We start from the raw sequence: 22,306 nt of genomic DNA, 5'->3' as shown, positions 1-22,306 counted from the left end.
ACCGCCAGTTTTCGGCCAGAAACCGGCTATTTCCATCAGAAACCGTGGACTGAACCGCCGGTTCAGGCGGTAAACCGGCCGAAATTTGAAATTTGAATTTTTTTTATTTCTTTCAATTTTACTCCAGTAAATACCCCACTCCCCCCATCATTTTCACTCACCACATTCTTGTGTTAACAAGGATTTCCTTCTCAATCTCAATTTCTCTATTCTCTATCCTCATTCTCTCTAATTGCTCAAGTTGTCTACCACTATATTTGTTGTTGTGTTCGTAATGTACCATTTGTTCAATACTCCATATTCCATATTACTTTCATTTTGTATTATGTCTTCTTCTCGTGGTGGACCGGGACGTGGTGATCGGGGCAAAGGAATTGCCCAAGATCAAAGTAGTCGTCCCCAAAGATCAAAGCGACCTAGTCGTCGAGAAGTTATGGAAGAGGTTTCGCGAGTGGCGGTTGAACGCATGCAAGTAAGTTTTAAAAAATAAAATTATTCTTACAATTCATAATTTCATAAGATTGAGTTTTTAATTTTTTTTTGTGTTCCTAATTAAAACTTCAACTTATATAATATTTATAGATAGAAGAAGATGATAGGATGGCCATGCTACTCGCTGAAATGCATCAAAGTGGGGGGAGGGGCGGTGGTAGTTCCCAACAACAAGATGAAGAGTACGACGTGTCTATATCGTCGGACTTGGACAACAATGATGATAGATCTCATTCTCATATTCCATCTAGCACCGGCGGAAATGAGGACATGCCTCCCCCTCCACCCACTAAAAAGCATTGAAATCTGATATTTTTGTTAAATATTACAAGAAGGTCCCGGTGGTAATTCCAAGTCCTAATGATTCGCTCTCTCAAGAAGAGACATCTGCGTTTCATGCATATTGTAACTATTGTGATAAAGTCTACAAATTTGCGAGTGGTGGGGGATATGGCACCCTCTGTCGTCGTTTGGTGACAAAGCATCCGGTACAATGTGGCATTGCCTCTACCCAAACCCAACTAAACTTCCAACCCGGTGGCTCAGGTTCGTCAGGTACGCCTCTTTTTAAATACGATCCTAAAAATTTTGCTGACGTTATGACTAGATAAGCTGCAATGAAGCATTTTCCTTTTAATGTTTATGATGACAAAAAATTTGAGGTTACTATGCAAAGTGGTTTGAACGTAGCTGTCAAAAGAGTAGGTCGAATGACCGTTCAACGATCTACTGTTCGACAATGTTTAGAGAAAAAAGTTGAATTATCACGTTATTTACTCAACTTGGGACACAAAGTGAACATTTGCTCAGATGTATGGATTGATTGTTTTAATAGACATTCATACATGAGCATTACGGTTCACTTTGTGGATAATAGTTGGACTTTGAACAAGCGTTTGATAGGTTTTAGAGAATTTGAGACACCACACACTGCACCCGAAATTGCTTCTTTAATTATTCAAGTTTTGAATGAATTTCAATTATGCAATAAAATATTTTCTATTGGTTTTGATAATGCAACTGCTAACACTGCAGGTATTAATGACTTGATTGCAGCTTGTGCTCCGGTTATTGGTGGTAAGTATTTTCATCAAAGATGCATATGTCATATTTTGAATTTATGTGTACAAGATGCGCTTGAATTATGCCAAAAGCATGTTAGCCCTATTAGAACTACAATTAGATTAATCCATCAAAAGCCGCCTATTGGCAAAGCTTGGAAGAAGTATTGCCATCAAAAGAAGGTAAGATATACAAATTTTACCATGGATGTGTCTTATAGATGGAATTCGACATATGATTGTCTGAATTCTACTTTGACGCATAAAGATTCTTTGTGTGATTTTTTTAGAACCTATCCCGTTTCTGATTTATATCTGTCGCATAGTTGTTGGAATCATAGCGTGACTTTATTTAAATTGTTCAAATATTTCAAAAATGTGACTGTTGAATTATCGGGTGTTTATTATTGCATTGTTGTTCGTGTTTTAGAGCATTGAATGTATATATCACTTGGTTTTAAAAATGCGATGAAAAATGCTTCCTCTTCTCCTGAATTGATGTGTGTTTTATATTATACGATTGAAAAATGGCTTAAGTATTTCAGTGAGATTCCAACGGTGTTTTTGATTGCAAAGGTCTTGGATCCAAAATGGAAATTAGCCGGTACCTCCAGGATTTTAGATTTTTATTATAACAATTTGAGTTCTATTGATCTTGTTCCACTTTAAGCATTGCAAACGGATACCAATGACCACTGGAGAGTAAACCTAATCGAAACATTTCAAATAAACCTCCCGGACCGGTCAATTATCCAACAAACCTTCGAGTTTAACTTGCGTGCTCTCTACACAGAATATGAAACCAAGTATAACAATACCCACCAAGTCAGAAGACCTACCCCTCCTCAACAACATAACTTTGGCTTCGCATTTCAAACCGATTATGATGACCCCGATGCGCAATCCCAATTAGCCGACCTATACAGCTACAACACCGGCGGAAGGTCATCCTCAGGTATGGTAAGTGAGTTAGATTTATATTTCGATTCACTCTTTTCCTTTGGTGATGAAGGTCTTACTCCTCCCGCCCTAATCGACGTCCTCGATTGGTGGGGAACACACGAGAAAGATTTTCCCATACTTGCGTCAATGGCCAAGGCGATTTTTTCGGTTCCGGCTTCCACTGTCGCCGTCGAGTTCGCTTTCAGTGTTGGAACACGTGTGTTGGATAAATCAAGAAGTAAGCTCTCCACGAAAAATATGGAAGTCGTGATATTACTTGATGATTGGGCCAAAGCAGGCGTCAGAGAACAAGAAAATGATTTGGATGATCGTCAGGAGGAATCACAAGAAGAATTCACCGGGGATGAATCGTAGGCCAACCGTCAACCGCCGTCCAACCCAAATAAGTAAGGTAAGAGAACTACGTGGGCTTTGATTCCATATTGCAAATGAGCATTGGGGATACGTACGCACCTCAACTTAAATTTTAAATTTAAGTTGAGCTCAAGTCCTTTTTCCTTTATTTTTTTTCCATTTGTTTCTACTTTAAAAATATGCAAATACAATTAAATAATTGTATTTGTATATACTCTAGTCGGTGAAATAGATTTCTCTATAAGGCTAAATCCGGGAAACTTTTGACAATTCTACTATAATTGTTGATTATTAGACTAAACTCAACATTTAAGGTTGAATTGCTAAAAGTGTCATCAATTTAGTTATGTAGAAACATTTCCTTCGTCGACTAAGAGTATATATACTTATAAATTTATTGTTCAAAACTTCAAGTCTTTTTTGTAATTTGTAATTAGCTTCGTTGTAGACTAGTATCCTCGTTGTACTTAAATTTTTGTTCAAGACTTCAAGTTTTTTGTGATTTGTAATTGTTGTAACTTGTAATTTCAATAAAATTGTAATTTTCATCGTGATTTTTTGAATTTTATTTACGCACATTTTATAGATAAATAAATAAAAAAATGCAAAAAAAATTATGAGCCGCCGCCGGAATCGGAACCGCCGGGGACCTTGGCAGGCCGGTTCAGGTTCAAGGAAATATTGAACCAACCGGCGGTTTTCAAACCATCGGAACCGGCGGTTTTCGAACTATGTGCATGCCTGCCTGAACCAGAAGAAATTAGGGGGAGAAAAAGTAAAAAATAAAGTAATTTTTTTTTTCTCTCTCCTTTTGGAAAAAGTAAAAAACAAAGTAAATTTTTTTTCTCTCTCCTTTTCTTTCCAAAAATTCGATCGCTCGTTTATATACGCAACGTTTTATTTGCAGGGTTGTCTTAAATATCTCATCCTTATTTGTGGGCTTCGATTTTTGCCCTTCAATTCAATTCGGCAGATCTGATTCTTCCGCGATGGCTTCGAAACGGATCTTGAAGGAGCTTAAGGATTTGCAAAAAGATCCCCCGACTTCCTGCAGCGCAGGTATTTTTTCGGTTAATCTTTGTTAATTTTTTCAATTTGCTTTAGTTTTTTCATCGTGTGTTTGTTGATCTACGAAATAAGGATATATACGTGTTTGTAGATGGTAGACGAATATATTTCATTTGGGTTTGTCGGATTTTGTTGCTTCGATCGATTTTTGTGGGTAGTTAATTCAGTCTTCTCCGTGCTAATTTGTTGGCCAGCATCTCGATTAGTATTGGTTTTGCAAGTTTATTTTGACACGAATTGGAAGTTACCAAGAAAAAAGTTTATTTAATTCAGTATAACGATTTGAGTGGTTAGTTCTTCCTTTGTGCGAAATGATTAGTGATGGCTAAAAAGAACGTAATTTTCTGCTAATTGAGATTTTGATAGAGATTTGGGGGATATCATGCTAATTGTCCGGTGTAATTGTGCACGGTTGATGTATAGTAGTATATGCTAGCAACGTGTTAGGTTAAATCATATCATGTTGCATAACTTTTACGAATTAAAGTATTTGCATATTTTGTATTTTCACATCTCAATAATCATACGAAATGCTGCAAGAACTATGGTGCATACCGTACCTAGACTGGAAAGCTAGCAAGCTAGAGCTATGTTAATCTTCATAACTTCTATGTCAATGGATTGGGCATTTCTCGGATTCATTTTCTTGCTTTTCGCAATTGTCTTCTTCAGTGTTCCAACCATTTTACTACCCTCTCATAAGTGTACTCATTTGGTTATGATGTGTATTCAGATTTTCCTCTGGCATTCCTTGTTTTCTAGCTTCGACTTTATACCAGCTGTATTTTAAACAATTGTTTTTCAGGCAAGACCATGCTTATGCTTTTCACTTGCAACTGTGTGTCATCTCTTTCAGTTTATAGCTATCTTAAGCTTCCTTTCTTCTGTCGACAGGACCTGTTGGTGAAGACATGTTTCACTGGCAAGCCACCATAATGGGTCCACAAGATAGTCCTTATGCAGGAGGGGTGTTTTTAGTCACCATTCATTTCCCCCCTGATTACCCATTCAAACCTCCAAAGGTATGGCATCTTTGAATAATTAATTAGGAAAGCGAATTTCTTATTGATTTAGTTGTTTTAAAACTGTTTGTTCTTGTCAAGTGATTTTCTTGTTTCCCTGGAATATTAATTCTGATGGATTCCACTTGGTATTAGGTGACACAAACTGAACAAAGATTTCGTATAACTTCATCTGACTGTAGTGTAAGAGCAATCGTTTTCATCAGAAATCGATCTTAAGTAATCATCACAGAACAATAGTGATATGCCATGTCTAGTAATTGCTAGAAATAATTGAGTGAGCTATCGAAATATTGCCTCTTGTTCACAGATTCTTGTTATTATTTATTGGAACCTGAACAGAGGTATAGTGGAAAGTTGTTATTTTTCCCCCTTTGATGTGTTCCTAAATTCTATATAGGCTTTAGATTTCAGGATTTATACTCTACCTTCTCACTTCTCCATGGTTTCTAGAACACATTTTAGAATGATAGCAATCAATTTGGGATCTTGAAGTAAACATGTCTCTGAACTTTTCTTTGTTGTGTTTTGCAGGTAGCATTCAGAACCAAAGTTTTTCATCCCAATATTAACAGCAATGGGAGCATTTGCCTTGATATCTTGAAAGAACAGTGGAGCCCCGCCTTGACAATTTCCAAGGTACAGATGATAAATACCATAACGGCAATTAACACCCTAATATGCACTCTTCCCTATTCCAATAATTAACTATCCATCATCTCATACAACATTTGTTTCCTTATTGTCATGAACGTGATAGTAAACAGATATGTTTCATAAAAAGTTGTTGAATGTGCTAGACATTATCATTCTCTGTCAAGCAAGAACCAACGTTGACTTCTTCTACCACTGGATTTGACAAAAAACCGCATCTTCTTTCTCTCATGAATAATCTGTTTGACTGTGGGAGAGTTTGATTATAAGTTAAATCTTCTTTGTTTTCATAGTCCTGCTGCTCTGTGGCTGAGTGCAGCACAATTCATTTTTCTTGCATCGAATATGTTTTTATCTCATCTTTAAGTGTGACACTTGAGAAACTCGAAAGCCTACTCCCGAACATAGTCTTTGGATCTGTGTCACAACCTGCAGTCTGCGGACTTCCCTTTATTTCTATGTGAGTTAATTATATGTATACTTTCAGGTGCTGCTCTCAATCTGCTCACTTTTGACGGACCCTAACCCCGACGACCCCCTGGTGCCAGAAATCGCACACATGTACAAGACAGACAGGTCTAAGTACGAGCAGACTGCTAGGAGCTGGACCCAGAAGTACGCCATGGGTTAGTCTTGCATTCCCCCGATGGCTTAGATATGCCTTTATGTACAAATTGTATTGTTCTTGGCCATCTTCTCGGTTCTGACCCTTGTAAGAAGAGCTTGGAACTTACAAGCAATGATGGTTTGAATTGTTTGTATGAATCTCTATTCAAGAATGACTGGATTTTGTCAATTGATCTTGTTTTTTGGCTGAAACTGGATTTGTTTATTGATCTTGTTTGATCAATATACTATTTATCTACACTATAATACTATTATCTTTGTGAACCTCAGTTCTTATTTGATGTTGATGGGCATTAGTTTTTCATTCAAATGTCATTCATTTCCAGTTATACTTGTGCCTTTCTTTGTCGAGCTTATCAACCTATCCTTTTGTATCCACTTTTTTTTTCCACATAATGTTTTTTTTATGAGTATAATTCTCCTGCCTTGATGTGGACGATCAAGTACACGGGTGCTGCCGCAGATCTGGTTATCGCAAAGCTTGCCCGGTGTCGAGGGCGGACAACCATGACGTCGCCACCTCCTCCTTCACCTTTATAGGCTTAGCCATTGCAAAATGGAGTGGGGACAATGACAACTTTACCAATGACCATTGATGGAGCTACGCAAAAAATGTTGAGAAATTGTGAAAACTGATGGTATAAGAAAAGGGGGCAATTACTGCCAACATCACCTCTCGATATGCACCAGGCCGTGCGTCAACACATTCAGATATGATGATATCTCAATTTTAGGTATCACTCACACAAATTGGCTAAATCACATTTGCTTCGTGCATCAACACATTCAGATATGACGATATCTCAATTTTAGGTATCACTCAGATAAATTGGCTAAATCACATTTGCTTCGTGCATCAACACATTCAGATATGACGATATCTCAATTTTAGGTATCACTCACATAAATTGGCTAAATCACATTTGCTTCGTGCATCAACACATTCAGATATGACGATATCTCAATTTTAGGTATCACTCACATAAATTGGCTAAATCACATTTGCTTCATGCGACAACACATTTAGATATGTCGATATCTTAATTTTAGGTATCACTCACATATATTGGCTAAATCACAAGTGCTTCGTGCATCAACACATTTAGACATGCCGGTATCTAATTTTAGGTGTCACTCAGATAAATTGTCACAACATAAGACGTTTTTTAAATTTGATTTATTTTTGTGTGTTTTTAGTATGAGTTTTTGTCTCTAATTTTACGCTTATCTATAGTTGTTAGAGATCGTTTTATTAGTTTATGTTTGGGTAGACGACCCCCCTCGCCCATATTTCATGTCTCGGTAAACAATACTCAATAATTGTTTTGGATTTAATATCAGAATCTCAATTTCAGTTTAAGGTTGTTGTAAGATAACTACTCTAAAGGTGAAGGATGGATGGATAGCACCACGATGAAATTTTTATTGTTATGCATACTTATATTCTATATTGGTTATTAGTTTGACTGAGCATTTTGTAGTATGTAAAAAATCTATACATAAATAGGATCATGACCATTTAATTCTCCTAAGTTGACCAATATATACTATGTGAGCTTTTCATTAAAAATATATATGTCAACTCACTTCATATACATGCACTGAAATTTTAATTCTAGAAAATGTATAAGGAATAATATAGCAGAATCTTAAATTAGTGAAAATAGATAGTTATCTAAAACATGCTTCTAATGTAAGAAGCGGCGACTTTTAATGGCGTGTTTCATCACTCTTCATTTTCATCACTCTTCATTTATTTATTTTTTAATCTTGATGGAATCAAATTAAGTTTAAAACAGACAGTGTTTCGGACATTTTCATCACTCTTCATTTATTTATTTTTTTAATATCAACTGGTGAGGAAGTCTCATCATCATCTCAATTAACTTAAGCCAATCATTATGAGAACTAACCCAACTACTTGCCTCAACGGGTTTGTACGCTAATATAAAGAAGATAATAGCTATTTAAATCATGATATTGAAATTCTGATCAAATCATATAAAGTTTCAAACCAGGACATTTTATTACAAGGTTTCAATTTTCACATTCATATACAAATTGCATTTTTTTTATGTTCAAAACAAAGTATTTTCATTGAAGTGAGAAGATAGATAAAAAATACTCTTATTTAATGAAATGCCGTTTTGAACAAGACCAGAAAATAGTGTTTTATAAGAACATTATGAGGATCTGGAAATTCGTTAGTATTTCATTTTCAAATCTTAAACAAGTGATTAGAATTTTACTAAATTTAGTTATTATATCACTATTAAATCCATAATAAAACTATAACCGCAAATTCAATAAATGTGTTTGATGATGAATAGTTCAGTTGGTAAGACGATTCTCCTCTACTGAATAGATCATGGATTCCAGCCATCACAAAAGTAGGTTAAAAAAAACCATAAGAATAGATAAAGGAATGATTATGGTTTTATTTATATAACAAGTGTGCTTTAGATATCATAAATTTTTACGTAGCGTTATTAAAAAGAGTGCTACAAATTTTAAGATATAATACTAATATTTACTACCCCTACAAAGGTACAGTCAGTGAAGTACTATTAATTAGTACGGAATAGACAAGAATATGGCAGGCATATAATTAATATTTTCCAAAATTCAAATATGTACAAAATCAACATATTTATTGTGGCTGACGATGTGTCTTTCTTTCTTTTGCTTCAAGCTCAAGTTTACACTGCTCACACTTATTACTACACCTCTTTGACTTCCTTTTTATTTTATAACAATATTATTTTTTTTAAAAAAAATTGTCACTTATTTTTATTTTAGTCATTTCCTAAAAAGTTACTACGATCATTTTTTACTTTTATTATATTTTTTTTATAGTGGAATCCACCTTCCACTAACTTATCCTCAATCACATTTTATTTATAAAATTAATATATAAAAATATTACTCACATCTCACTAACCTTTTCAATTCAATTTCTATATTATATTTCTTAAAATTCGTGCCGGATCAAATGGTAACAAATTATTAGGGATGGATGGAGTATATTTATTTACTCTCTACAAATTATTTCAAAATACTGCAAATTTCCTGCAGAAATAATTATCAGATTCCTTTATATTTCAGTAGTGAAAATATTAGTAGTACTATTCAACCAACCTTAGTGATTCTTCAATAACAGAAAATTGAACATTGAAAAGATGTGCACGGTGATTTGGTTGAAAAATAATGATTATGTCTTTTTGCATATATGGAATTTGGAAAGATTAAACATTGAAAAGATGTTATCTACCTAAATTATCGAGCCTAAAGAACTTGGGATGCAAGCATATCACAAAATCTTAGGCCATCCACAACGCTGTCTCTATACCGTCTCTTAAACCGTCTCTTAACTACTATTTGAGCACTATTTGAGGGCCCCACTGTCCTTTTTTCCTCCATCTCTTAACTAAGAGACGGAGGCTGCAACGCTCCGTCTCTTAACCGTCTCTATACCGTCTCTTAATTACTATTCATTCAATTTAATTTATAATTTTTTTAAAACCCAATTCAATTTAAACAAACACACTTTATTAAAATTAAAACAAAATTAAAAAACACACAAAATAAAAAAACACACAAAATAAAAAAAACACACAAAATAAAAAAACACACAAAATAAAAAAAAATTAATCGGAAGGGCTAATCATCCTCCGGAGGCGGTCGAGGTTGAGGGGGAGTCGGAAGGCCAAGTTGTGCTGCCATATGCACAATTCCGTTCCACCAGGCCGCGTATTGGGAGTGCGAGAAGCGGGAAGTGTCCGCCATTGTGGCGGTCATGTACGCCACCATAAGTGTGTCCGAGCCTCCTCGCGAGCCCGATCCTGAGGCCGGCTGACTTGATTCGCCTCGGCCCTTCCTTGCTCTAGCCGCTTTCGCCGCCTTCGTCCCTTGCGGCCGACGGCGCCTACTCGCGGATCCTCCTGCATCGCCGACCGTACCCGCAAACTCCTGGGATTCAGCATCATGTTGGCTGATGCCTTCAGCAGTGTCACCACCAGACGCACCAGCACTAGACGAGTATTGGCCACTCGCCGTATGCTTCGTGCGCTTCGAGTTTGAGCCCGAGCTGGAGCGGAAACCGCCGGCCCATCGTTCCTCGTCCTTGATGGCGCGCCAAACATCAACAAATCTGAATTGATGTCCCTCGTCCTGGTAGTAGGCGCTCAAAGCGGACGTCAAAATGTCGGTGGCCGTGGCGCCGCTTTGGTAGCGCGCCTCTTCCGCCGAGTAGATGCCGCAGAATTTTTTGACCTGTCGGTCGACTCGGTCAAAGTGACAGCGGATCATTTTAACTGTGCGCTTGCGGGAGCGGTTCGGCTTTATTTGGTGGTAGACCTCAACAACCTTTTCCCAGAAACACTTCCGGGTTTGTTGATTCCCGACGATGGGATCGTACGAGACCGTGATCCAGGCGTTGTACACCGCCATCGTTTCGAGGTTGTTGTACGGATGTCGGCCAAGATCCTCTTCCTCTTCCTCTTCTTCCTCCTCGTCCTCGCCCGTCTGGGGTTGTACACCGCCTCGCCCACCTCCACCGCCTCGCCCACCTCCACCGCCTCGGCCTACTCCCGGCGTGGGATCAACTGGAAAATCCTCCCGGATCTGGGATAATCCCTGCGAAAACCGCGGGACGTTGGGACGAACATATGCATCAAGGTCAAAATTGGGTGGTTGGTACCCCCCCGGCGTCGCCGAACCCTGGGTCCCCGGCGTTGACGAACCTCCACCGCCCAATGTGTTGATCATGTTCTCCCAATCGCCGAATGAGTTGAGATCCCACCCGCCGGAGCCGGAGCCGCCATAGTTGCCCTCGCCGTCGCCGGACATCTTGAGTTGGGTTATGAAAATTTCAGCGAAAATTTGAGAGAAAATTTAGATGATATGAAGAATAGATGTGTAGTTGTGTGTAAATGAGGATGGGTTTAGGAGTATTTATAGAGTAAAAAATTTAATAAAAAACAAAAAAAATATAAAAAAAAAAACAAAAAAACGGTAATAATACCGTTACAAAAATTTTTTTATTTATTTAAATTCGAATTTTTTTTTAAAAAAAATATTTATTGCGTCAGCACGTGACGACGCCTACTCGCGGGCCGGCGAGTGGGCGTCACGCACGACGCCGGGCTGCGCCACGTCGCCGAGGCGCGTGGCGAGCCAGCTCGTCTCCTGGCTCGGCTAGTCGAGTCGCGCGACGAGACGCGCGACGAGACGAGACGAGATGGAGGCTGCCAGAGGCGGACACACGTGTAATGAGGGGAGGGCTTAAGCCCTCACCCAAAATTTCATTTTCTTAGTTTTTCTACTTCTAAAATTTCTAGAATTTTTAAAAATGATCTTTAGCCCTTACTAAATTATTGCACCAGACAACTAAATGATCTGAATTAGAAATGTAAAAATGGCTGAATTGAATCAAGAAAACAAAACATACAGAGATAAAATGGAGCAAAAATGGTTGTATGTGGTTGAGGAAGACGATGGCCCGCTTTTTTAAAACACAAACGTGTAGTATTAATAGTTTAATAATATTTTAATGCTTATGTGTGAATAGTGAGAACATTGACCACCTTGAAATGAGGTGTTGTTCATTTATTGGTTCATATTATAAACTGTTTTAGTACTTTTTAAATGTTAAAATCTTTTTGCTTAAAACAAGACGTTTCTTTATTTTATATGCGCCGTGTATTATTTTGTATTTAGGGAGTTGGACACAAAATTTTAATAAATGATAGGTTCTCCACCTTTTCTTTCCTTTTTAATGGACACAAGAGAGATTATATATTTCTATATTTATATTTCCTTTATTTCTTGTTCAGTTTGTCCATTAAAATTGATTACTTTCTATATTTGGAAATAAATCTTTCTATTTTTCTCTTCTTCCTAATTAAAATATTCAACTACCTTTTTCCCTCTACTTGTTCCACCTAATAATACTTCCCAAAATCTCATATCCTCAAGAATGTGGACATCTTGAATGCGACGAATGGAGTACTTTTTTATCTCTTAAATACATAGATTTTGGGAGCATTACAGGTTTAACTGTCAAACTGAACTAATTTTGTTCGATCAACCAAAATAGCTAAAAGAGACTTTTTTAAGCACAAAACGAGTAGTATAGTAGAGCCCCTACCAACAAAATTTTCTGCGTCCGCCCCTGGAGGCTGCAACGCGTCTCGCTGGGGTCTCGTCTCGCTGAGACGAGACGCGAGACGCCGGCGAGTCCCGTTGTGGATGGTCTTAATCAATCCGTATTAGAGTATTTTAGATGTCACCAAATATAGGGATGTAAATAAAATGATATGTATTCCTTTATTAGTTCCTATATACATGATAATAGTCATTTATACTAATCTGGCATAATATTTTACCCGATTTGAACACAAAATATATGCATAATTATATTACAGAAATGATTGGAATTGACCGTGACATGCAAAATTGAATTGAATACTCCTAATTTAATGGCTTCAAATAAACTTTGCCAAATTAAACTAAAAAATATCAGTAACGTGGACTGTGTAGATCTGATCAACAGTTAAATCGAGTAAAATGAATTAATTGAATCCTTCAAATTCAAATTGATTCAGTTGCAAAGATACTAATTTTCTGCTAAAGAAAAGGTAAAATTAATTGACTCCATGAGTTAGGATTCTATATAAATACTACACAGAATCTCACTCTCACTCTTCATTTCCAAATTGCTTCTTAATTCCTCTTAAATCTTCATCAGTTACAAACAATTTCTTATTTTCTCAATTCTATGTTTCACAATGAGTTCAAAATATTTACCCATCAAATATTCGGAACATAAAAATGTCACCACAAAGCGCCTACCATGCAGCGCCGCCGCCGCCGTGCCGCGCGTGGTCAGGATCTTCGTGACGGACGGCGACGCCACCGACTCCTCCGGCGACGAGTGCGACCACACATCCGGCCGCCAGGTCCGCCGCCACATCAACGAGATTCGCCTGGAGAGGACCCACCACTGCGGCCACCAGGCGCCGCTCCGCCGCCGAGCCTCCGCCGGAGAAAACGCCGGCGTGAAGAAGAAAAACAAGCGGCCGCCGGCGCAACGGCCGGCTCCGGCGACGGCGGCGGAGAGTGGAGAGGGGAGGAAATTCCGCGGCGTGCGGCGGCGGCCGTGGGGGAAATGGTCGGCGGAGATTCGGGATCCGGCGCGGCGGGCGAGGGTTTGGCTGGGGACGTTCGGGACGGCGGAGGAGGCGGCGATGGCGTACGACAAGGCGGCGATCGAGATACGCGGCCACAACGCCGTCACGAATTTCACGAGAGCGCCGCCGGAGAGCACGGAATATTCCGGAAATGTGGAAATCATAGGCGGCGGAAGGTCGCCGGTATCGGTGCTGGGATTGTACGGAAATGATGTGAAGAATGAGTACGAGGTTTCGATGGAGGAATGCCTGGCGGTGGATGATGATTACTATGATTCGTTGATGGAGCATTTCGATTTCGATGATTTGCCGTTGATATGCGACGATATTAGTGTATCTAAACTAGAAATCGACGATTTCGGATCCTTAGCTTGGGATTTTGGCTCCTTAATTTGAAAAACAAAATATGTACCTCAATTAAAAAAAATATGGAGTATAGTAATAAATGTTTATCAGTTAGGAGTAGTATTTTTTTCAATTTCATGAGATTTCCCTGTAATTTACTACTAGCGTAGTAATAAATCTACATAAATCGTAAATGCAGCTTGAATTTTGAATCCAACTTTAGATTTGCTTAGTAATTGTATATTCCCTTACTATAAGATATCTACTGGAAAATAGGTATTGATTTTTTCGTTTGTGCGAATAAAGATCTGAAATAATCTTTAGAGATAATAAGATTTGAACGTTTGAAATTGCTGCGCGAAATTTATATGTTCCATTTATTTATATACACAAATAATTTTTCAAGTTCATCTCTGATTTAAAATGAGAGTAAGTTTTTTATTTTAAGCTGTCTTTCAAAATCACGTATCAAATTGAAGGTAAAAGATATAGTAATATCAAAGCAAAGATTTTAACATAATTTATTTTGGTATGCGTTTTGAATAGTTTACTGAATAATGTATTTTTGAAGTGAAAATTGTAACTGTGTATATAAATTTTCGTACATTTTTAATTTGACAATTATAGGGTAGTGATAAAATTCAAACTAATATATTGTACAAACTCCAAACTATGATCTGGACTGTTAAAAAATATCAACAGATGACAAAATAGTAGAAACAAAAAATGTTTACACAATGTCAACACAATATCAACCGTTGACACTGTGTTGACATTTCTGTTGCTATTATTTTATCACATGTTGACATTTTCTAACAGTGATCATAGTTTGGAGTTTGTATAATATTTAGAGTTTGCATTTAATCACATTACGTTATTTGAACATACTAAGCTAATTTAGGAGATTCAGTTGAATAATTTTTGGAAAAAATATGTAGTAGTATAGTATCTATAAGTACGGGAAGATTTATGATTTATGTATATCTTCACGCACGATTGCAAATATGATTTGGAAATGTAATCCCTTCCTAATACATATGTAGTGTACTACATTAATTCATTTTATAAAAATAAGCAATATCCATGAAAAGGGTTTAAATGTAGGATACAAAAGGTCAAAATATAAAGTTAGAATTTATGTAAATTTATTTTTTCCTTATTTATTATTGTATTTATGGAGTAATTAAGGCGGGAAATGTGGAGTCTTTGGTAACAGTTAAATGGTTTAAATTTTGTTCTGCATTCGGCTGCTTAGCTTCTCTTCATTTTTACATTTTACGAGTAAGGTATTCATAATGAGAAAAAATGAAATATTTAATTTTAGGTAGATGAGAAGCTAAAACTGATTAAATTAATGAATATAATAAAAAAATACTCCCTCCGTCCCGGGCTACTCGCTCATTTCCTTTTCGGCTCGGAGATTAAGGAATGAGTGTATAGGAAAGTCAAAAATGACGGCTGTAGGTGAATTTTTTTACTAAAAATGGAAAGAGTGCAAGTAACTTGAGACGCCTAAAAAGGAAATAAGTGCGAGTAGTGCGGGACGGAGGGAGTACTATGTATAGAAAATATTCAAAGCACCTACTCACTTTTATGCAAGAGACAATAACCTGAGAACAAATAATGAGTCTGAATAACGGGGCCCACACATCGATATTTTGACGACCAATAAGTTCGTAGATTACTATGAATGTATCATTGCTGCTGTGCTTACTGAGTAAAGATGGGGAATAAAAGAGCCCTATATAACAAATTAAATATATTATAAAATGTGTAATTTGTAGACTATGATTTAGTGTCCAATTTCAAAACTACGTATGATTTTACTATTTTTTTATTCTTTTCGTTATTAAATTATAATGTGTAATTTGAAAACTATGTATGATTAGACAAGGTTATGCCAATTATAGCTACTTAACTAAAATAAGAAAACTACTTAATTTATCATTCAACAACCAAATGTTGAGACTCAGGACATGTCTTTAAAGTAGCTATATAAGCTTTTTACGAAAATCATAAATAAAATGCGATAAAATAATAGTAAATTTATCTTCTCTACACATAACAAAATACACTTTACTAAGTTAAAATCATGGAGTAAATTATAAAGTACATCTTATGTAATATGAATCGATAACTAATAGAGACAATATATAACGCCATGATCATTGATCGTCTCCAAACAAAATTATCATTCTCCACCTGTAATGGAAATAGCAAGTTGTAGCTCATAAAAAATATGCCCCAAAGTTCAATAGACAAGATGCTATGGATTCAAATTCGAATGTTAGCAATAAAACCAGATCTCTGAGCTCTTAGAAAGGAAGTTTAATAGGATAAATAATTCATCCATTTTACTATTACATAATTAAAAATAACTTAAAATATATTTTATCATACTTTATTTATTTATCTTCTCTATCAAACTGAGCCTCCACCAAATGTCTATCCATAAACCCCTTTCAAAAAGGCATCCAAATTTAACTTGAAAGTATGAATGTTTTTTTGATAATATAAAATATAGTTTATTTGTTAATTTAATATTGTATTTTTATACCTTATCTCTAATAGAAACTTAACTATTAAGTACGTTTCTATTTTAGTCATGTGTGTTATATAGTATATGACTTAAAACATTGTGATTTTGCTAAAGAGAATAATAAAACAAAAGTATGATATAATTTTTTTATTTTGGATTTGACCACCGCCTTTGGCCGAATCCGACTAATCCTGCTCGACCGGATTTGCAGATTAAAGCCGAAAGTCTCCCAACGGGTGGCAGGGTTTGAAGTCAACATTTCAACGAATACAGTATTCTTAAAATAACCAGAGCATTCATTATCTTATTAAAACTCTATATCAATGGATGCTTAGATAAACGTTACATTGACGTCTGATGAGATATAAAATCAAATCAAATAATGTATCGTTAAAATTGAAATAAATGATAGAATCAAAAGGGCTTTTTGCCCCAAGCATAAAAATTTACCCAAAATGATTTATTTATGTATATTTGTCCGTTACTCCGTTTCTGTCAGTTGTACTTTTCGATTTCATTGTATTCCTTTCAACTGCCCAAAATTAATTATTCATGCGCTGTAATTAAAAAATTAAAGAAATGAAAATTTTAAGGAAATTAAGCAGCAGCAAAAAAGTAAAAGTGGTGGAATTGGAAATCAAAAGTTTAAGTAGTAGGAGTATTAGTGTAACGTCTTGATTTCTATTTATTTCAGGTAACGGCGTTGCATTGATTTGTACAAATTGAACCAGATAAATATTTGTGTCAACTCTAGTTATTTGCAATAAAAACTTTTGAGTTAATTGCTACAACTATGAATTTTGATTAAATTCTCAATTGTTTCATATTTTATAAAATTTAAATGACAAATCGATCATGCTAGCTAAACAAAACTTATCTTTGAGTCAAACCAAATACCACAAGAAAAATACTAGCAAATTATAAAGACAAAGAAAAGGTGCTATACACTCACCACCAAATGCATACCACAAAAGCAAAAGCTTGGCTCCATCCAAAATATAATGACAAATTAATAATTCAAAAAAAAAAAATTCACAGGGCTCAGATCAAATCCTTGAAAAAGAAGTAATTGGTCGAAAATATAAAAGAGAAATTAAAGAAACAAAACCATCATCAAACTTGTTTCTTTTTCCTTTCTTTCCCTTTTATTTCTTACAATGGAATTGAAGAATCATGACAAGCTACATATTCTCGGTGACAAAACATTAGGCTTGCATCAGAAAATCAACAGCTTAATCAATGAACATAGCTTCAACTTGTGCGGCCACTGCTCGAGCCATGGCCGCTACTGCAGCAGCCCGGACGAGAGAGCGAGGCTGATCGCCATAAGCGATTCTCTCAAAGAGCTCCACACCCTCATTCTTTCTCTAGAGGTAACCAACTATACTACCTCTTTATGTAAACAAGCACCGCGCGTTTTTGAACGTTTAAAATTTGAATGTAGAGAGTGAGATCGAATCACAAGAAGCAAAGGGATGAAGCATTAGGCCGGATCAAGAAGAGCAAAGAGGTGGTGAGGGAGAGAGCGAGGCGATGCTCGAAAGAGGAGGGTGTTATTGCGGAGGTGATTGAATTGGTAGGAGATGGTGAAGAGAGTGATGGATTTTTGTGGGAAATGGATGACAAGATTCAGCAGAAGAGGAGTGTGAATGGAATCTATAGATTTTTGGTTAGAACAGCGAGATTCGGATTGGAATTTTCGGTTGTTTTTGCCACGATTTACATGAGTTTCGAGTTTGCGAGGAAGCACAGGAATGGAGGTATGGATGATTCAAGAATGCAGACACAGTTCAATGGTGACACTGACGTTCATTTAGATGTTTTGTGTGGGAGAGGCTGAGTTTTTGTGTGTGTGATAGTTTGTTTTTTTTTAAATGTAACATAACATCCCTTGTTCTTAATTCAATTGGGAAATAGAAATTAAACTTTATAGTTTTTCTATTTTTTGCCTCGAGTTGATAGTTTAAATTTTACAATAAATGGTTATTAGTTACAATTGATTTCCTCATAGTGACTTGACCGTCTAAATTTTTTATATATGTAAATTTAACATGGAAATTATGTTTTTCCTGGGCTCTACTTTGTATTGGGTTGTATGTCAGTTTCTATTAGATACATATTTCGGCCCAACTTCATTTGGGTATTTAATATTTTTCCCAGCTAACTTAAGGTGGGGAATTTCCCGTCCTAGTTAAGATGACCTCTTTCTTTTTCGTACTTATTTTAAAAAATGACAATAAATAGTTAAAATGGAGAAAAATTAAAATAATAGACAAAATAATGCAGAATAGACCTTTTTAACTATTTATTGTCATTTTTTCAAAAGAAGTGCAAAAAAGAAAAAGGTCATCTTCACTGAGACATGAGGAGTATATTATTAGTATAACTCATCCATTTTAATCAAAACATTGGCTCGTAAAATACTCCATAAATTAGAGGCGCAACTTTCAAGACATTATAAATCACTTTATAAACAAATTCATATAGGATTTTAGTATAAATTATGAGTTATACCATTCTAATTCATACCCTAACCTCCAAACCGTTGATATAAAAAAAAAAGTCTTTTAGGGAATAAATAAAGAAGGTAAGGCTTAAAATTTTTAACCTTATAATTCATAAATAATAACATTAAAATATTCATTTCATTTTTATTTAAATAATGTGTTGTGTGGAACAGCTAACAGCACACCCTGAGCATAGCATGAAATCCAAATCCCAAACCTAATTTCTCCAGCACTTAAATGGAAACTCGTAAATTTAATGCTTGCCCATTCCAATAAGAGAATATTGTCTCGCCTCTGAGGATCCCTATTCTAGTATTCTTCCTCTCTTTTCTTTTTTTGAATTAATTCATATTTTTGAAATTTGTATTTTCTTTTTCATAAATTGTGAGTTTTTTGATGAAGTGTTGTGAAATGTTGTAATAGTGAAATCGAACTAAAGTCTATGTCAAATGACATATTAGTATAGGAGTTATGACACGCATAAATCCAGAAATGTAAAGTTAGATTTCTTTATTTCCTAAACAATCAATATTTCAACCTAAAAAAACCTAAATGAAAATTAGGATAGCAATAGCCAATAGGTGACCTTTCTTGATAAGGTTGAAAAATCTTAGTAAAGTGCAATAATTATATGGACAAAAGCAAGAATTGGTACAAATTATTTGATGAGATTGATTTTGAATGTAAGGAATATATATGTATGATGCTGCCGCCGTGGTTGCCCAGGGGGAGGCTCTCCGTGTTTACACGGAGAAACTCTTTTTGAGTAGCCAGTTCTCGGCTTTTGTCGGTAGTCTGGTAAGGCTAATTGCCGATAAGGGCGAGCAGGGGGCCGACGTCGTACTGCCTCTGTACAGCCGAGAGATAGCAGCTCGGCTTCAGAATCTGCCGCTCCTTGAGGAGCTCGCTTCATCTTCGGTCCTGCTTTCTGCAGACCGAGTCCGGAGTTGTCGAGCTGATCGGGACGAGAACCTGGAGGCTATCTTTGCCTCCGTGGGACCCGTTTCACCCGCTTCGACTTACAACGGAGAGGGTGAGGCCGAGCCGCTGGAGCGGGAGGCCGAAGTCGAGCGAGCCGGGCATCCGGAGAAGGAAGCCGATCAGGAGACGCAGCAGATCGGCTACGGTGGCGCCGAGCAGGCTGAGGAGAGCAAGGAGGCAGAGGCTGAAGCTGAAGCAGATAAGGAGAAGGAAGCTGAACCTCACCGAGAAGGTGGAGACGAAGCTAGCGAAGTATGATTTCGTCTCCCTTCTCTTAGTTTAGTTTCTTCCTTTATGTAAAATGGCCTTGAAGCCCTCCTTGTATAGAAAAATTTTTTTTCTTATGAATGAAAAAATTCTTCTTTCTGCTCTTGTGTCTTCGTATAGCCTTTCGTACTCTCTTACTCCTGTTGTGGTTTACTACCTGCTCGGTAAGCTGAAATGCCGAACTGACGTAGCTGCTTTGTATTCTTAACTCTCAAGGAGCTGGAGGTACTTCACTGGAAGCGGCTGTACTCTTCGGCTTTAGACGAAGCTGAGAAAAGAGCTATAGCCGATCAGACGAAGAATGACGAGCTTCTGGCTCGTTTAGTGAAGCTGGATGCCGATAATAAGGACTTAGAGTCCGATAAGAATGATCTGGAGGCCGAGCTGAACACGACCATTGCTGAGAGGACTGCGTACGAGGATTACATCCGTGTGCGCGGGGGAATGACCATATCAGATGTTCAGAGTCGAGTTGACGAACTGTGGGAGGAATATAATGTACTCCGGAGGAACAATGCGCTGGAGAGCTCGGCTTGCCAACAAGTCGTGACATCATTGCGGCGCTGGGCTTCTCGGTACAACATTGTTCTTTCTCGGCGCCCCTCCATAGAAAGATTCCTTCGGCATATCGTGCCAACAGATGCTCGCACTCCAGATCAAACCTTTGATTCACTTGCTCAAAACCGTACTCCAAGTCAGCAACGAACTCTGGAACAGCCGGAAACGTCAAGACGAGAACAGGCTGAAGTTCGTAGAGGAGCTGTGATTAAGAGTGAGCAAGATCGACAAATGCTTCGTGAAGAGACTCTTCGCCGCCGAGGTGCTAGGGCTTCCCGGGCTCAGAGAAGAGGTGGCAGGTCGATTAGAGCATCTCGTCGACCTGCTTATTCTGCAGCTGCCTGGAACGCTCGAACTCAGCTTCACGAGGATTTTGTGAATAGATGGCTCAACTTTAGCAACCCTGGACAGTAGAATAGTCCTTTGTAATAGCGTAACGCCATCTTGTAGGGTAGCGGAGTTGTGTGCCGAACAAGATTTGAAAATGAAATTTTGTTTTTGTTTTCGCTTCTAACACTGTGTATTTACAGCTTAGCGAAAAAATTTCATCGTACTTGTCCTCGGTCTTATGAAGTAAACTTCTTTGACCGGACTTGTCTTTGGTCTGATGAAATAAACATCTTTGACCGGACTCGTCTTTGGTCTGATGAAATAAACATCTTTGACCGGACTCGTCTTTGGTCTGATGAAATAAACATCTTTGACCGGACTCGTCTTTGGTCTGATGAAATAAACATCTTTGACCGGACTCGTCTTTGGTCTGATGAAATAAACATCTTTGACCGGACTCGTCTTTGGTCTGATGAAATAAACATCTTTGACCGGACTCGTCTTTGGTCTGATGAAATAAACATCTTTGACCGGACTCGTCTTTGGTCTGATGAAATAAACATCTTTGACCGGACTCGTCTTTGGTCTGATGAAATAAACATCTTTGACCGAACTCGTCTTTGGTCTGATGAAATAAACATCTTTGACCGGACTCGTCTTTGGTCTGATGAAATAAACATCTTTGACCGGACTCGTCTTTGGTCTGATGAAATAAACATCTTTGACTGAACTCGTCTTTGGTCTGATGAAATAAACATCTTTGACCGGACTCGTCTTTGGTCTGATGAAATAAACATCTTTGACCGGACTCGTCTTTGGTCTGATGAAATAAACATCTTTTGACCGGACTCGTCTTTGTGTTCTAATTTGGCGATTTTCGTCGCCGGGATCGAACTTTCCCTTGTCCTAATTCGGCGAGTTTTATCGCGTGGATCGGACTTTCCCAGTTAACCGAAGTGGTCTTATGCAGTAAACCTCTTTGACTAGACATGGTCGTCCTCGGTCTTATGAGGTAAACTGCTTTGACCGAACTTGGTCGTCCTAATTCGGCGAGTTTTATCGCGTGGATTGGACTTTCCCTTGTCCTAATTCAGGCAAGTTTTATCGCGAGAATCGGACTTTTGTTGCAGTTCGTTTCAGACGAAGTGCTTGATTCTTAAGCAGAATTGTGGTCTTGTATCCTCTTTAGAAGCTTTGACACACAATCGTGGGCTTGTTGCAGCTCGTTTCAGACGAACTGCTTGTTTAAGCTGAATTGTGGTCTTGTATCCTCTTTAGAAGCTTTGACGCACAATCGTGGGCTTGTTGCAGCTCGTTTCGGACGAACCGCTTGTTTAAGCTGAATTGT

General features: G+C 37.4%; 2 protein-coding genes across 2 annotated transcripts; both read left to right on the top strand.

Moving 5' to 3' along the window:
* Nucleotides 1–3,772: 3,772 nt before the first annotated feature.
* LOC121777731 (ubiquitin-conjugating enzyme E2 28-like) lies at nucleotides 3,773–6,505 on the top strand. Its single transcript, XM_042175077.1, has 4 exons — nucleotides 3,773–3,929; nucleotides 4,833–4,960; nucleotides 5,495–5,599; nucleotides 6,102–6,505. The coding sequence occupies exons 1-4, from the start codon at nucleotides 3,860–3,862 to the stop codon at nucleotides 6,243–6,245; spliced, it is 447 nt and encodes a 148-aa protein (XP_042031011.1). The 5' UTR covers nucleotides 3,773–3,859; the 3' UTR covers nucleotides 6,246–6,505.
* Nucleotides 6,506–12,972: 6,467 nt separating this feature from the next.
* On the top strand, nucleotides 12,973–13,864 carry LOC121776562 (pathogenesis-related genes transcriptional activator PTI6-like). Its single transcript, XM_042173752.1, has one exon. It carries the CDS (start codon nucleotides 13,030–13,032, stop codon nucleotides 13,825–13,827), a length of 798 nt encoding a protein of 265 aa, XP_042029686.1. The 5' UTR covers nucleotides 12,973–13,029; the 3' UTR covers nucleotides 13,828–13,864.
* Nucleotides 13,865–22,306: the final 8,442 nt, after the last annotated feature.

This window comes from Salvia splendens, chromosome 18, assembly GCF_004379255.2.
Source record: "Salvia splendens isolate huo1 chromosome 18, SspV2, whole genome shotgun sequence".
NCBI lineage: Eukaryota > Viridiplantae > Streptophyta > Magnoliopsida > Lamiales > Lamiaceae > Salvia > Salvia splendens.
Note: the sequence above shows the minus strand (reverse complement) of the source record. Positions and strands in the feature narration are given on the sequence as shown.